The following is an 18,315-nucleotide window of genomic DNA, read 5'->3' on the forward strand; positions in this document are numbered from 1 at the left end:
CCATTCAAATAAAATCAATTCTTTTTTTTAGTCAATAATCTTTTCATGTCTTTACTCCAAAGACGTTTGTAAAACTAGTATTTTATACAATAATTGACAGGCAGGAGAAGATGGCGGCGCGACGCAGCTTGCAGTGGCCACTCCACTGAATGATATCTGTTATTTGTCAAGTAGGGTGCCGTGCACAATCCTGACTTGATGGAAACAGACGTGAGAGCCTGTTTCGCTGCCATTGCTGCTGTGTGATCCAGAATCTCCAGAGGGGAAGGCCCGGAGTCCTCGGCTTTGCTTGTTGCTGGCGGCCGGCGCGGGGTCGAAGCGCTCGGCAGAGATGGTGCTCGGTGCTCGGTGTCGGAGGGCTGGTCGGAGGCTCGAAGTTTTCAGACGGACTCAGAGTTGGCTGCGGTCGGGTGCTTCCAATGCATTGGCAAGTTTGCGGTGCTTCCGTCTGCGTGAGATGATGGGGCTATCGGGACTTGAGACTTTTTTTACTGTGCCCATGGTCTGCTTTTTATCAAATTATGGTACCGTTTTGCACTGTCATAACTATGCATTATAATTATGTTGTCTTGTCAGTTAGTCTTGGTTTGTCCTGTGTTTCTGTGATATCTTTCTGGAGGAACATTGTATCATTTTTTAATGCATGCATTTCTAAATGACAATAAACGAGGACTGAGTGTCCTCATAATCTAATCTAATCTAAACTAATCCAAGTATCAATAATTTCCACTGAAAATGATATGATCATAGACAACTCAAATCCAATCTTCATTTTTCTATACATACAGTTAAAAAATCACAAGAAAAAGGAAAGAATATGACCATGCAGGACAATAGTCAACCGATGTCTGTCAGCTTAGCACAGAACATTGGCCGAAATTTTTAACCTATTTGGTTTAACTAGCTAGGTGTATTGAGGCATGTCTATGTCTAATGTTTAAAATCCAGTCTGTATCAGAATTGCCATATGAGTATAAGACTAAACACTGATACAAAAATGGTTCTACCCAAAACTCACCTCCTGCTCCCAGAACCTTCAGTAGCTCAAAGTTTTCCAATCCAACTTTTTCTCTGTGTCCAGTGAGGTTTGCTGCCAATTACAAGTACAAAATGGTAACTTCATGTGTGAAGGGCATGACCTATAGAGTTCAGAAACTCAACACTGCTTAAAAACAGAAATTAGAGGAAGTATTTTGTAGGTCATGCAGTGCCTGTGCATAGAGAAACAAAGTAGTATTTCGTTTAGATTAGGTTTCATGGAAATGGGGGGGGGGTGGGGGAAGAAGTCTAACAGGATCAATGCAAATGTCGTGGAAGAATAGAAGACGAGGAAAAGTCTATGATATGGAAGTCAGGAGAGATTATATGACAAAAGGGGTGAAGAAACAAGGCAAAAGGTGATGGTGAAAGCAAAGATGTGTAATTATTGAATATAGGAGCCTAAAAGGCTGCAAAATATCTAATAGAAATTGAATGGACACTTTGCACAGGGATGTCAAAATGTGTAACTCCTAATTCTGGAAATAAAAGATAATTGTATGGGAGGGAGGGAGGGAAGGAAAGACAATTTCAGATATTTTTCTTCATAATTCATATACGTACTGGCATTCATTTCGATAAATTCTAACTACATTTAAAGACTTCTGAAGTATTTTCATTTGGGGTTATAAAAGCTAGAATACTGAAAAATACCTGAGAAGATGGGGAGAAGGGAGAAATAGAAAATGAGAGGTTTGAACAAGCAAATGATGAAGCAGGAAATATCTGACAGATGGCCGGAAAGGGCATAACCAATAAATAACATTACAAAATGAAATGTAGTACAGTAAAATCAACTCTGATTACACAGTGGTCAGGAATTTCACTATGTCTCAATTGTTTCTGCCACAGTGCAATCCGCCTTCCAGGTGCAAGCTGAGTCCATTTTGAAATGCATTTATTTCCTTGAGGTTTAGCTGTCGTCCATTTGCTTATCAATAAACACTCAAGTATACCCAGAAAAATATCTTAATAATGATTTTAAAATAAACTATACAAAGTTAAAAGTAAATTTATTATAGAAGTACATATATAGAATGTTATCAAATAATACCTTAAGATTCATTTTTGCAGGCCATACAGGAAAAAAAATAAAATACAACTTTATGGAAAAATTAAGGACAGACAAACTATAAAAGACAAAGACTGACAAACACCGACATACTCAAACTGTGCAAATAAAAATAATACTGAAAATATGAATTGTAAAGAGTCCTTGAAAGCGAATCTGTAGGGCGTAGAATCAGTTGAGAATTGTGATTAAAAGTTATCCACGGTGGTTCAGGAGCCTGATGACTGTAGGGTAATAACTGTTCCCAAACCTGGTGGAATGGGTACTGAGGCTTCTGTATCACCTTCTCAATGGTAGTGGCGTTCCATGTAAATGTACCCATTAGTGGGGAGCCAATCACGAAATTTGCAGCTACTGGAAATGCAAGCAACACACACAAAATGCTGGAGGAACTCAACAGGCCAGGCAGCATCTATGGAAAAGAGTACAGTTGACGTTTCAGGCCGAGACCCTTTGGAGTCCTGCGGTGTTTCTCCAGCATTTTGTGTGTGTTCCTTGTTGGGGAGGGCTGTATCCAGCACTTCTTGTGGCCTTTTCCATTCCTGGGCATTGGTGCTTCCATACTAGCAACCAGTTAGAATACTCTCCACTGTGCATCTATTGAAGTTTGTCAAAATTTTTGGTGACATGCTGAATCTACACATAAGAAAACAGAGGCACTGTTGTGTTTTCTTTGAGATGAAACTTGTGTGCTGGTCCAAGGACAGATCCTCTAACAAGGTGACACCATGGAATTTAAAGCTAGTGACCCTTTCCCCCGGTTCCCCAATGAGGACTAGATCATGGTCCTCTGGCTTCTTCCTCTTATAGTCGATAATCAGCTCTTTGATTTTGCTGACATTGAGTGGGAAGTTATTGATGTGTATGCTAAAACATTCACTTGTCTTGTTCAATGGCAATTTTTGTGATAAATTTGTCGTTCATTCATTGAATATTGGAATCATTTGGAAAAGTCGTCATTTACTGCTCTAGAAATGGACAATATGTGATTGCCTTGTCAGCAACTTCAGATTTCTCCTCTAAAAATAAGTAAACTGAAAACTTATCACTGAGTAACACAATCTATGATAGAGAAGAGTGCTACTGACTAAGCCTCAGATGTCACTGTTGAAGTATAGAAGGGATACCTGCTTCCAGGTCATCCTTAGATTAAGAATGACAAACTGATGGACACCTCCTACTTATAAATGAGCTCCAAGATATTATTAAATTCAAATGCCCAGCACATGTACAGGTCAACCTTCACTAATCCGGCACCATTGGGACCTGAGGAGTGCCGGATTAGTGAAAATACCGAATTACAGAAGGATCACATTAAGCATAATCAATGCCAGATTATCAAAGGAACCGGATTACAGGTAGTCGGATTAGTGAAGGTTGACCTGTACTATATTTATTCCTAGCTTTCTCTCTTCTTCCTCACTTTCAGTTCTTGTTCTGTCTTATCAGATCAGTCTTACGTGCTTTTGATGCCATTCATTACAATACTGCAGAGGTATGGTTACCAAATCAAATGACTTTTGTCCATAAATTGGAAAAAAACACAACACTGATTGACGGACATTTGTAAAATCATAACCTGCGTGTTATCTGGAGAAGCCAGGAGTAATAAAATAATGGAAATGCTCAAGATTGATTGTTGAGATGAAAGAATCGTCCTATGAGGAAAGATGGAGTATCTTGGGTATAATCTCTGGAGATAAGAAGAATCTGAAGTGAGCTCACTGAAATGCACAGGGGTTGATAGGGAGCATTCTGAGAAGCTGTTTCTTCTTGCTGGTAAGTCTCAAACCTGGAAACATTTTCTCCATTTTCTCAGCATAAAAAATTGATCATTTAGTACTGCAAAACACAGAGTGTTTTCACCAAAGTGACTATGAATCTTTTGATTTACAGTGACTTACTATAGACAAGGATGGAATTGATAAATCTTTGGATTCAGGGAAGGTTCCAGCAGAAATTGGAGATTGTTGATCAGTCAAGAACTTATTACCTGGTAAATCAAGCTCATGGCACCACATGGCCTAACCTTGGTTACATTTCACCTCCTTTGATTTTTCAAAGGATCCTGTTTGAAATAGATTGGGAAAATAACCAAAGATGAAGAAAAATCAATAAGCTCCAAAACCTGGCTCTCTGTACCTCCCTCTGCAATTGGATCCTTGACTTCCTCACCAGGAGACCACAGTCAGCGTGGATCAAAAATTACATCTCCTCGCTGACAATCAAAACTATCACACCTCAAGGATGTGTGCTTAGTCCACTGATCTACTCTCTTTACACACGTGACTGTGAGGCTACGCACAGCTCAAAAGGCTCAAATGAATTTGCTGATGACACAGGTATTGTTGGCAGATATTCAGGTGGTGATGACAAGGGTACAGGAATGAGATAGATCAGCTGGTTGAGTGGTGTTGAAACAACTACCTTCCACTCAGCATCAGTAAGACCAAGGAATTGATTATGAACTTCAGGAAGGAGATGTCAAAGGATTAGCAGTGGGAAGGGTGAGCAGTTTCAACTTGCTGGGTGTCACCATCTCCAAAGATCTATCCTGGGCCTAACATATTGATGTATTTACAAGACAGTGACTATATTTTATTAGGAGTTTGAGGAGATTTGGTATATCACCAAAGACTCTCACAAATGTGGAGAACATTCTAACTGTTTGCATCACCATTTGCTATGGAGGGACCACTGCACAGGATCGGGAAAAGTGGCAGGAATTTGGAACTCAGGCAGCTCCATCATGGGCACTAGCCTCCCCAGCACTGAAGACATCTTCAATAGGTGATGTCTCAAAAAGGTGGCATCCATCATTAAGGAACCCCTTCATCCAAGGGTTAACAGAATTAGTAAAATCTAGCTGTTCAGAGAATAAATAAAAACTGCTGATTTTCAGGGCAATGAGATTGGAAAATGCTTGAAATTAACTTTGCACATTGGACTGTTAATGACATTTGGTGGAATTTTACAATGGAAAATGGTGGTAGGGGTAATCAGAAATGTTAGGAGTTGAATTTCTCACTGAGCACTAAAGTGAGTAAGATATTCATCAACAGAAGACTGGGCTAATTTTCAGCTGCACTGTGCTATTGTTAGCTGTGTAAAGGGATCTCTAGGCTAATGGCTTAATTTTCCTTGATATGAGTTGGAGCAAGTTGTATCATCTCAGGTTTGATACCAGACATGCAGAAGAGTAATACGTACAAACCCAGATGTTGTGATAGAGCTAAAAATCATCATATGTGTTAAAGCTAGCCTGCAAGTAAGGAAAGATTAAAGAACATAAAAGTGACAAAAAGCAAATACATTCATTAAAATAACACTCAACAGGTGGTCTTAAATATTTTCCATTCATAGTTTTCAGAACTGCTCATGTTGAAGTTTGAGGATAGCCTGTCTACCTGTGCAGATTTTATAGATGAGGTTTGCTAGGAAACTGAAAGGAAAACAGGTAAATGCAACCTAATGAAGGAAGTTAGGCCTCAAAAGAAAAAAACAATAGTGTGTGCCTAATAGCAAATCCAGCAGAATTGTCAGGCCTGCTCCAGCTGACACCTGTCATTTAGCACATGCAGGCACCTCCCGGTCTCCACCCAGCTAACAGGATTCACCTGCTGCTCATTCCAGACTCATCATCTGCAGCCTATCTGACCCCATTTCTCATGCACAGCCTTTGTTCACTCATCAAATCAGTTGACCTCAACTAGTTGCTTTTAGCTTTCACTCATCCTGCCTAAAGTTTATCTTGTTGTTTCTGTTCTCTCGTTTTGTGACCCCCTAGCATTTTGTTATTTTACTGTCCATTATTAAAGTTATTGTTTACTACTAAATCTCCTTCCCACTCTGCTTTTGGGTCCTGCCTTCTCTAAATTCCCTGACAAGAATTCTATGGAAAATGATTGCAGTACCAGTATTTCAAATGCCTGGGCCACTGAGGTATAACTTCAAATCCACTTATCAGCTGAGAAATGTGCCTTCAGTCAATTGAACACATTCTGAAATTATAAAGATATTATTACTTATGGTGACTACTAAGTTACAATTTTGTTGCAATGCTCCATCTGATTCACCACCACCTTTCAGGGAAGGAAATCCATCACCCTTACCAAATCTGACTAATTTTTCAATTCAGTTGCTCAAATACACTTGTATTCAATGCTCTGGTTTTATCTACTCTCTGTAGCAGGGTTTCTCAACCAAGGTTCTGCGGAACCATAGATGGTGACTAAAAAAAAAAATTGTTTTTTTAACTTTGCACAATGCACGATGCTAGCACTCTCAGTGGTGGCCAGTGACTGAACAACCCCATTACCAATCTTGTCAGAGGTCTCTCAGCCCAGTGTGCAGTAGGACTGTGTTTGTTTGGTTGAGTCTGTTCTCAGTTTTTGACGTGAGGTAGGGGAGGCCATTGATAATTGATGAGTGCTCTATTGCACAGAGGGGAGGATGGTAGGCTGATGAGGAGTGTGAAGTGCGTTTTCCAAGCATTGAATGGACTCGCCCAACTTGTGCTATGAATTCAGCCTCTTCCTCCTGAATTATCTCCCCCAACTTCCCCTTGTGTGCCGCCGAATGACTTATGGGAGCAAACAAACTCTACCGGTGTAGTAGAAAATTGGAGAGAAATTTTCATTCTAAAGATGGTCCAGTGTGGCGATTTTTTAAGAGGAGGTGTGAGCTGGAAGAGAGGGATTCTGGGCCTAGACCTACGGATAATTCTGATGAGGTTAATGATGAAGAATTACAATCTTCTGGGTCATTTCACTGCACTAGTGCAACAGCATACACAAAAAAGTCTGTCTTTACAATGAAAGCTACTTATCAATGGGTTGTCCTATTTCATTGTGCCTAGTCTGTGGCAAACAACTTGGAAATACAGCAATGGCTCCAGCAAAATTGAAAAGACACTTAACTACAAACCACAGCTATATGACACGTAAATGTGCTGATTATTTTAAATGGCTATTTTGTCAGGCTACATTTTTATTCATATTGATCTGGCTTATGGTTTTTAGTAACTTTACTATTCAAAATTGTCAACAAATTTTCATGTTGTAAATAGCATTAATTAAAATCAATGTACAAACTTTATTTAAATTAAATCTACCGAGCTTACCCTAAATTCCATTTTGGCTTAAGCCTGTTATTGAACAGAAATTTATTATGATTGCTTTATTAATTTTTAAAATTTATGAAAGGGGAAGTAACGAAACATAAACTAAGCTTAAGTAGCTTTTTTATCAGGAAAAGTCGGGTAAAATTCATCCTCTACTCTAAAGAGCATTGACAATAATTTTATATCTACAACTTACTGATCATGCTAACGTACCGAGAGCTGCTGTAGACATAATAATTTTTAGTCAGGGATTCCCTGAGACCTGAAAATTATTTCAAGGAAGAAAAGGTTGAGAAAGACAGCTCTATAGTGTTACCTTAACTTTGTGGTGAATACTAAAAGGGTTCAAAGAGATGTCCCAAATACACCTTACTACAATTCATTCCAATTAATTAAATATTTTTATTGTTTAAAACAATATCCACAGGTGCAAATTAAGGAATGCAAATAAAACATCTTGGCACCACAGGGAAACCAAAAAAACAAAACACTACCAGCAGCCCTGTTATTTCAAGACTAAATAGTTTACATGATGAAAAGTTCATTCATTCTGAAAAATATTCTTGCAGATTTTTCTCCCCAGCTGATTGGTATATTTGTCTTCAATGTAACTATCTCAGACAACATTAATTACTTCCTCAGAAATAGTATACTAATGAGATATGAAAATCTATTTTCTATATACAAGATTAGATCCTCCACAGTCATTTGTTTTTTAGACCTCTCTTTGTCACGCTCAGAAATTAAACATATTCCTGCACAGCATCAACAATTTCTCCATCAATCAGTAACATACAGTAAATGCCAGTTTTTCTCATTAATGTCATGACTACTTCAACCCACTTATCAAATGACACAGGCAGCAGAGGACTCAGGAGCTCAGTCAATGTTTCTAAGGTACATGTTGGTGCTTGGGTTGGATACTTAGAGGTGTCAACTGCAACTACTTCCTTTGTTGGTAGGATGCATTTAGAATTGTCATAGATAAGACTACAGTTATCAATTAAAATCACTTTTGTTTTCTAACTCCAAAACACTTAACTAATGAAAAGCAAACCAAGGAGCCAGGAGATAAACGTGTGTACTTCATTTTTACTTTAGCATCATGGTATATGCAGTTTATGTACTTTTACATATAACCCACAATGTATAATGTAAACAACAAAGAATGCTTAACAAACAATATATTTACAATATTACTCCAATGTTACTGAAATATTAAATGCACAACTATTTTTATGAATTAGAGTGGCATTATTCAATAAATTTGCTGCAGCCAATGAAAAACAGCAGTCATCTTTTGAACTAATTGAAAATGAAAAAAATACTGTAGATACATGAAATCTTAAATAGACTCAGAGTCACATACAGAATAAACAGAGATGTTTCACAAACGGTCATTTTGTTTCATTTGTTCTCCTCAATGAAAAGAACAATAAATTTGATCTACTAAATTGAAAGAGCCCTGGATAATCAGAAAGGAGGGGATTATAAATTGTAGGCATTGAATCTCTTCTGCTGGCATAGGAGCTACCATGGAAAGCAGGGAAAGTGGCTGGGGCACTGTTGGAATGACTGCGGAATGGACCACAGTGCTGCTGAGGAACACTGAAAGAGGGAAGAAGATGTGTGTCAGTATTGGTATCAAGCTTGGATGCCTGATGTGATAGAAAAGTATCTGCTTGAATATAGAGATTGGTGGGTGACAAATGAGGGCAAAGAGAAAGGCAGTGAAGGTTCTAAGAAACAGAACCGACAGGGTCAGGGATCGTGTTGGTACATACAGAAGGAATCCCATGTGAGAAAAAAATGATATATTATAAGTATGTAAGATGGTGTCATCAGCACAAATGCATTGGAGAAGAGAAACAGGAAAAAGACAATATAGTTCGTACATACAGCATGGCTGGAGGAAACTAATCCAACTATGTGTGTGGATCAGTGGGCTTAAAAGAGAATTTCAAACAATCTTCTGCTAAGTTAAACATACTAATTACATTCAGCAAAAAATAAAATGCTGGAGGAATGCATCAATTCAGGCAGTAGTGACCCGGCAGTCAGGAAGCATTAAGTAGCACTAGGACAGGTATGTGAATAGGAACGGTTTAGAGGGACAAAGGCCAAAAGTGGGCAGATGGGATCAGCTTAAATGGGTCAAGATAGTTCAAGATGATGAGAGGCATTGATTGTGTGGATAGTCAGAGGTTTTTCTCCAGGGATGAAATGGTTGCCACAAGAGGACACAGTTTTAACGTGTTTGGAAGTAGGTACAGAGGAGATGCCAGGGCTAAGTTTTTTATGCAGAGAGTGGTGAGTGCGTGGAATGAGCTGCCGGCAGCGGCGGTGGAGGTGGAAACGATAGGGTCTTTTAAGAGACTCCTGGATGGCTACATGGAGCTTAGAAAAATAGAGGGCTTTGGGTAAAACCCAGGTAGTTCTAAGGTAGGGACATGTTCGGCACAGCATTGTGGGCCAAGGGCCCTGCCTGTATTGTACTGTAGGTTTTCTATGTTTCTATGAATAATTAACATACTGGTTTCAAAATAAAAGGTTTTATGCAGATAAGAAGAGCTACAATTTTATCTTTACTGCTATTCTAATATTAAATCTGACAACAACTTTTCAACTGACAACTGACAACTGAAATCAGACAACTCTTTTCAAAAAAGTGTGGGAGGAGAAGATGGCGGCGCGACGCAGCTCGCAGCGGCCACTCGGGTGAATGCTATCTGTTATCTGTCAAGTAGGGTGCCATGCACAATCTTGATTTGATGGAGACGGACGTGAGAGCATGGAGGAACATCGGGAGAAACTTCTGAAATGCCTGCTTCGCTACTGCTGCTACTGTGTGATCCAGAATCTCCGGAGGGGAAGGCCCCGAATCCTCGGCTTTCTTGTTGCTCAGCGGCCGGGCCGGGGTCGAAGCACTCGGCAGAAATGGTGCTCGGTGTTGGAGGGCTGGTCGGAGGCTCAAAGCTTTTGGACAGACTCAGAGTCCGCTGTGGTCAGGTGCTTCCAATGGTGCTGCATTGGCAAGTTTGCGGCGTTTGGAGGTTCATGGCAGGGAGAGTTTCTCCCTTCTACCGTCTGCGTGAGATGATGAGGCTATCGTGACTTGAGACTTTTTTTTACCGTGCCCATGGTCTGCTCTTTATCAAATTATGGTATTGCCTTGCACTGTTGTAACTATACGTTATAATTATGTGATTTTGTCAGTTTTAGTCTTGGTTTGTCCTGTGTTTCTGTGATATCTCTCTGGAGGAACATTGTATCATTTTTTGCATTTCTAAATGACAATAAATGAGGACTGAGTGTCCTCATAACCTAATCTAAACTTGCCCCTTTTTGCATACCATAAACACTCTCAATCTGCACTGCTTCTACCAGGTTGTTGTACAGCTCTCATTAAGCAAGGGCTGTTGGCTATGAAGAAATTAGAACTATGCCAGTCACTGAGAATCGACAGTATTATTGTCTTGGTAGTGGCCAAGAGTAAAACATGAATTTTGGATGAACAATCCATAAACTGTTCCATCTGGCAAGACTGTAGAATACAAAGTGGCCTTCTCCATAACAGCAGGATCTTTGTGGACATCCACAGAATTTTCAGTATTAAGGGAACTTAAAAATCAGGGCAGAAAGGTAGTGAAGAGGTAAAAGATCAGCTATGATCTTATGGAATGATGAGGTGGGCACAAAGACTGAATGGCCTATTCCTGCTCTGGTCTTGATGGTGTTATGATATTCAGGATATCTGTGCAAGGTTGAACCTATTGGCCACGTCAGGACACTCATGCTTTGTTGGTATTATTTTTTGCTTTAGTTATCTCTCACAGAGAGCCATATTTTCATGATCCTTTATTCAGTGACATTACACTATCTTAAGTGTCATTTAATCACTTGACACCGATTTTACAATCAGCTTTAAGACTGGCCAAAAGATCAGTAAGGAGCCAAAAGTTTACATGAGTTATGTTGCCATTTCTACATTTAATATCTGTTTGCCATCAGTGCTGTCACTGGATGTGCTGCAATGGCAGGACAGGTGTAGGGAGGAAGATAGGTGTGCTCAGGCACAGGGAAGAATGGACTGCCCTTAGAGATCAAGCCACTGTCACTCTGAACCTCTGGGCCTAATCCTAGTTGACTTCATACTGTAAGAAAAGGGATTTTGTCTTTTCATTGAGTACAGACTGCCAGGCCAAGCTGGCACAAAGGTTTATGAGGATTATGTGCTCCTTAAAGATTTAGGGAGTCTTAGGCTGCATTCATGTGAATTTCAGACTTCCTATCAAGTTCTTTGAAACTTTCTATCCTTATGAAGGGCAAATATGTTTCAAGAGTTATCACTCTCTGAATGTACAGTTTGTGACAGACAATCAGAAAAAATAAATTCCCATAGTCATTCCAGAGTATCCAGAAAGTTCACATGACTTTCAATTTAGGCCATCCAAGTTACCAGAAATATTTTAGCTATTAAACCATATGACGGGCTGGATCTTAGGGAATAATAATTCCTCCTTCCTTAGGTTCTCTCTCCTCTCCATGCTCCAGTAAGAGCAGCTGACTGTTTTTATAATGTCTGCCACAGAATCATAAAGGGCTTGGTTGAGAAGATCATAGAACCTTGAAAATGCAATTTCTTCATCTTACTTACTTAAGTCCATTATCCCTACTGGGGCACAGGCCGCTGACAGCAGCTCAGCAGCGTCCTCTCTCCTAAGCCAGTCTTTCAAGTTATCCCAGGTGGAGCTTCCGCTGGCATTGCAGTGGCACTGGGTTTTTATGGGATGGAGTTACTAGCCCCATGCTCAACCCTCCTCCTTTAGCATCCAGGCTTGGGGCCATCCATGGTGGAGTTAATTCTTTCACTCTGCATCACTCCAAAGACAACTGAATGTTTCTTGACATCTGCTGCACCCCCAACTAGCTTGTGATCAGGAGGATCAGGTCTTTATCTGGGATCTCAACAAGGGTTGGCTCTGGAGCCACAAATGGGCTAGATGACGTAAAGATGGCAGATTTTCTTCCCTGAAGGATATTAGCAATAGCATCGTACAGTATAGAAAAAGGCCCTTCAGTCCACCTAATAGTGAACCAGATGTGTTTTATTGACAATCTAGTAACTCTACATTTAGCATTATCATGTCTACCATTAATTCTCTTTCAATATTTTTATTGATATTATATAAATTGTATAAATACAAATACAAAATTCATAAGGATACAAATAAATAATATGAACTGCATTACATTTAAATCACAGTAATATGATCACAGTTTCCCATATTCTAGATCAATCATGTAGGGAAAAAATGAATTATGAAATGAAATAATACAATTGTATTTTATTAAAAAAACCTAAGGAGGGAGGAATTATTACCTTTAATTCTAGATTCATGTGTTTGTCTCTAGATCAATAGTCCAGAACTCAGCTTCTTTCACATCAATCCAATTGCTTTGATTCTCTCCCAGTTACAGCTAATTTCCTAGTCACCAAATATCTTCATGTCAGAGTCTCCATTACATTACTGTATACATTCGATATTCAGAAACAAACTTCAGTCTGCTTCCTCCAGGTAGCTTGAAGGATATTTTCCTGAAGGAATAAAGGTCAGGGGCCGGCTGGTGGCGCAATGACATCAGCGCTGGACTCTGGAACGAAGGTTCCCGGGTTCAAATCCAGTCGGGGCCACTCCCAAGTACGCTTTTCATCTGTGCCGGGTTGAGTGTCGAGATCGCAACTCGACCTCGTAAAATAAAGGGAAAAATACTGTGAAATGTCTGTGCGAGGAGTGATGCGCCACACAGTCTTTCTCTTGCTCTGTGCCTTATAAAGGCATGAAAAAGACATCGTCCCGCCAACATCACGCATGCATGCACGCACGGACGCACGTACACACAGACGCACACACATGCACATGCAGACGCACACGCACACACGTGCCAAAAAAAGGAATAAAGGTCATGATTAAGTTACTGTACACTGACTTAGGGACTGAGACAGCCTGTGTAACTGGTATTGGTACAGGTCTTTGACATCAATCACTTTGACACAGTTGCCAGAAAAGTTTCCTGACTTTCTTAGTTCTCCTTGAAGTTACAGCACAGAACTTCAGCTCACGATGTTGTTCCAGCCTATATAAAGCTGCTCCACAATCAATCTAACCCTTCCATCCTACACAGCTCACAACCCCCCATTTTTCTTACATCCAAGTGCTTCTTAGATAGTTGGAGATGAATTCCCATCACACTGCTGCATTTTTGTCATGCAGACTTCCACATGAAGCACGCACTTATAACCTAGTCTGTTCACCCCTGGAGTGCCAGCATTGGTGCTGATGCATAGCGGTGACAGAAGATCTTACCGACATCCTTCTCCGGTGCTCCTCGTGGTGAGCTGATGAATTGGTAGAGGGGAAAAGATGAGACTGCAAATGTTGCTGTAACCGAAACTTTATAATGATAAAGACAAAGAACAGCATGATAATGTTGTGTGCACAGGTCTGTCAGGAGGAGTACCAGTAGAAAGCAGATAAAAAGACTGAAGGACCTCCAAGATGCTGGAGAAGCTGAGAGAATCAGGTAGCAACTGTGAAGGGAAACAGAGGTCAGCATTTCAAACTAAAGCCCTCCAACTGGATGAACGGACCAGATGAATGGACTCAACCCAAAACATTGACTATCTGTTTTCCTCCACAGATACTGCCTGATTTACTGAGTTTCTCCAGCATCTTGTTTGCTGCATCAAATGCTCGCATCTGCAGTCTCCTGTGTCTCTAAATGACAGATTGTTCATTGCTATGAAAGGAGGAGGGACACTAAAGGTTTGGTCAATGATTATCTGCTTCCTCGGAGGTGGGGGCTGGTTACAGACCAATGATCCCAATGTGCACATGGGAGAGGATCCTCTTCTCCAGTTTGGAAAGGTTTTGGATTGGAAGGGATGCCTTCCAGTTTGTTAGGCAAAATGTTGTGGCTGACCTTATCTTGGAAAACAAAAAAGGAAACTTGTTCCTAATGTGCTAATAACATCATTGTCATTTTGAATTGCTGTCCCTGTACGTTTACCATCATCATGCTCTTTTTGTCTTTCTCATTGACTTTTGTGAGCTGAGAAGAACTAAAGCGGGGAGAGTGTAATAGGGCATCTACAACAATGCCTGCCACTGTAGGAGACATGGCTGAGTGGTGCAAATGTATTAATTTCAGAACAACAAAAGTGAGACACGGTATCAAAATGATCATTTTGATATATTCCATAAGATTATAGAATTTCTTCCAGACTAACCCCAGGTGGATCATGAGTTAGTGTACAAATTTATCTGTGCAACGATTTGTTGTCATCTTCTTGTCATTTGTACTCAAGTGCCCTCTTAGCAGTTCCAGTGCAAAACACGTCTTTTTTTCTGCTCCATCCTATCGACTAAAATGTTCAGATGGAATTTGCACAGGAGGAGCCATCTTTCCTCTATATCCTTACTTCTGTTTCCAAAGACGGCAGCAATACTGTCATCCAATATTGATCATATTAAGAACAGGAATGGATTGATAGGTGTGTGACATTGAGATACTGATATCATACTTGCATTAGCACCTTAAATTGCACATCAATTACATGTTACTTCTAAAGCATGAATAAACTCATTATCTGTATAATGAAAGCTTAACTTTCATAACTGAAATCAACGCAACATCAAGGTAAACAAATGTTGTTTGAGACTTCAAATGGATTTGATATTACATGAGTTTACTTTAAAAAAATTGGCACTGATAATATTTTTCACCTAAAAACCAACTTACGAATTAGGGATCAGACCATAAAAGATTTATTCAAAACTTTTAAGTTAACACATGAAGCTTGGAATACATATGTCCTACTTTTACTGATTAAACCATTCATCGATGAATTAGGCAGCTTCACATATAAAAACCCTCTTTGTGGCTAATCAAATTAGACCATTGTTGGTGCAATTATTTTTCTGGTTAGTTAACCTGAAAGAACATTTTCCAATTAATATACTTTGCAACGTTCATGAATGAAGCAGTATTTCTGGCAAATTGAGCAATACATCAAGCATAAAATGCGTTTGTGTACTGCAAGAGCAGTGCAGAGTTTGAAGGATATAAAAACAAGCAATACTGATAAATATCTGCTAGGAAGAGATCGTCTTTACTGCTATTACAATCACTAGTTCATATTACTGCTACTGTAGCATATTGAAAACCTTCTTTGTTCATGTTCCTAAGTGTGACTTTAGAAGTACAAAAGAAGAAAGAAATAGTTTTAAACAAGACAAAGGTTACATTATCAATTTTTTCAGATGCATAAATATTATGAACATGAAATTGGTTACAATGCATTCACAAATTTAAAATATTATTCATGCAAAGAACAAATGGTGAGGAATCACAATTTTTTAGAAAAGACAAATTAAAATATGTTTTATTAACTAAAAGTATTGAATTAAAGCAATGCTTCTATGATGCATCTCTCTATGTCTCCATCAACTTTTTTTAAACAAAAAAAGGTATAAACTGCAAAGGCTACACCCTAGTCTTTCTTTATAAAATGTTTCCTTTGACATCATTGTAATATGCTGGCCACTAAACTTAAGCATTCTGATGTTACATATATAGTATTTAATATTACGTGCTCATAAGCACTGCCTTGTACTACTTGTTCTCAGCAAACTATCCAATAAACTATGATAAACAGATTTTAATAAAAGTGCTTTTGCCATTATTCAACAACATACTGCACTATAAAACTCATATTGTGTGCAATTCAATTAAGTTAAAAGTGCTTTAGTTCTCTCAAAAGATTCACTGTCTTTCCTGAGAAAAAAAGATTTCAATGACTAACACTTATATTACAAACATAAGTCCTTGAAATGAGCAAGTCATGTTTTACAAACTTGAGGAGGTGACAAAGTTGATGAGGGTAGGGCAGTGGAAGAATTGGGTTTTATTTATTCGTTGAGATACAGTGTGGAACAGGCCCGTCCAGCCGCGCCCCACAGCAATCCCTGATTTAATCCTAGCCTAATGACGGGACAGTTTACAATGACCAATTAACCTACCAGCTGGTATATCTTTGGAGTGTGGGAGGAAACCCATGCAGTCACAGGGAGAACGTATAATTTCCTTGCCAGGTTACCTGTACTGTAAAGTGTTGTGCGAACCACCATGCTACTGTGCTGCAAGGCATTTTACAAGTAATTTTACAAAGACCATCATGGTAAACTGATCCAGAAGGTTATGATGCATGGGATTCACAATGACTTGGTACCTTGGACTCAGACGTTGTTTGCTCATAGAAGACGGAGATTAGTGATGGAAGAATGCTACTCTGGCTGTATGTCCATGACCATTCATGTTCCACAGGGAACAGTGCGGGGCATTTTACAATATATATATATATGATTTGATTGAAAATATAGAAGATTGGTAGGAAGTCTGCAGACAACATAAGGGTTGGAGTAATGGACAGTACAGAGGGCTGTTGAAGGATACAGCAGAAGATAGATATTATATGGCAGATGGAGTTTAATCTAACAAGTGTGAGGTGTTACACATCAGGAAGATCAAAAGTGAGAAGCACAGTTTACAGTTAATTGCAAGACTCAACACCACTGATGTACAGAGAAATCTTGAGGTCTGTAGTTCACTGAAAGTGGCTATGTAAGTTAGTAATGCCTTGTTGGCTCACACATAAGTCAGTAAGACGAACGGCATGCTTGCCCTCATTGGTTGGTACACCGAGTTTCAAAGTCATTAGTCATTTATAGGCAGAGGAGGACTACTTTAAATTGGCATAAGTTCAGCATAGATATTTCAGTCGAAGGTTCTGTTCCGTGCTGTGTTCTATGTCTAACGTAATAAAACGCGCACGGAAGTGATTTAAAAACATGAAAGCATACGAGACTGCTTACAGTATATGAAAATTGAAAGAAGTTTGGCAGTGCAGAAATTGTTATAAAAGACTTCTTAGGAATGACGACAAAATATATAAAATAGTGTACAATTATTGCATCCCAACAGAAATTCCCAAAACAAAACCGTTTTTTACACCACTGATATGCCGAACATTTCCCATTCTTAGTTTGACGAAAGTGGTGGGGAAATTATTTTCAGTTAACCTAACATATATTAAAAGTGTAGTGATTTTACATCACGTCAAGGATTCGCTCGATACCTTTATATTAGATAGTCAGATAAATTCAAATAAGGAATTGACAACGTACAAGATAAGTCTCGTCCAAGCCAAATTTATGGAAAGCAATATAAACACTTACTAAAGAATGTTGCTGTCAAGGCATACAGGAGCATGCCAAGAATGAGCATGCTTTGAAAAGTGTTGTTAGAATCTTTACATTCCAGTCCCTTACGCACTGGAATGCACCACAATACACCTGCTGCCAAAAGTCTGGTTAGCAAACATTCCCTTCTTCTCTCCCGCTCCATGTACAGAGATGCATTTTCCCCAGTCTACTACAGCATCCAACCACGTAATAAAGGCAATGAGTTACTAGATCCACCGATCGAGACGAGCCCTACAGTATTCAAGCAGCTTTGCCGGCTGACAAGTCAATACAAGAATTGGGTTCAAAGTGTGTATTTAAAAGGCACACAATAAACAAACATTTATTCAAGCCCGTATTTTGACGTCAAATATAAAGGTTAATACAGACGACCTCCTCCAAAATAAATAAGTGATTATATAACAAAAATGTTCAGCAGCAACACGTAGACATTAACTTTTAACTGAGAAAAATATATAGTTTTTAAGACCCTTACCATGTGTCAATTCGTGTTTTACAGTGCAGCTCCCTTCCTCGGCGTCATCTCCCATACTGAGTGGAAATCGGATCCGAATTTAATGCTAAAGCACAAGTTTGTTAAAGAAACAAAAGAATCTGAACTGGGACAGGCTTTGTGCTGGGTCGCCGGCAGCCGCTGTCACCCCGAAGTCTCCCTCTTTCCAAAACCTGGTGCCGCAGCGACATATCCACGTGCTGCATTATGGCAGTTGTAGTTTGATTTGGTTGGTCTCTGTCTACTGATGCCTGGAGAGCTGCAA

At 39.4% G+C, this 18,315-nt stretch overlaps 1 protein-coding gene across 4 annotated transcripts in view; it reads right to left on the reverse strand.

Annotated features, from left to right (window-relative positions):
- Window positions 1–18,315, reverse strand: part of LOC134350554 (ribosomal protein S6 kinase alpha-5-like) — a 77,262-nt gene that overhangs the window by 58,466 nt on the left and 481 nt on the right. For all 4 annotated transcript variants that reach the window (XM_063055895.1, XM_063055897.1, XM_063055896.1 and 1 more), the window contains exons 2-3: window positions 18,033–18,309; window positions 1,019–1,090 (exon numbers count right to left, since the gene is read on the reverse strand). In XM_063055895.1, the coding sequence (XP_062911965.1) occupies window positions 1,019–1,090; window positions 18,033–18,087 (127 nt within the window). In that variant the 5' untranslated portion in view covers window positions 18,088–18,309. The remainder of the gene's footprint in view (window positions 1–1,018; window positions 1,091–18,032; window positions 18,310–18,315) is intronic.

Source organism: Mobula hypostoma, chromosome 8 (genome assembly GCF_963921235.1).
Source record: "Mobula hypostoma chromosome 8, sMobHyp1.1, whole genome shotgun sequence".
Taxonomy (NCBI): Eukaryota; Metazoa; Chordata; class Chondrichthyes; order Myliobatiformes; family Myliobatidae; genus Mobula; species Mobula hypostoma.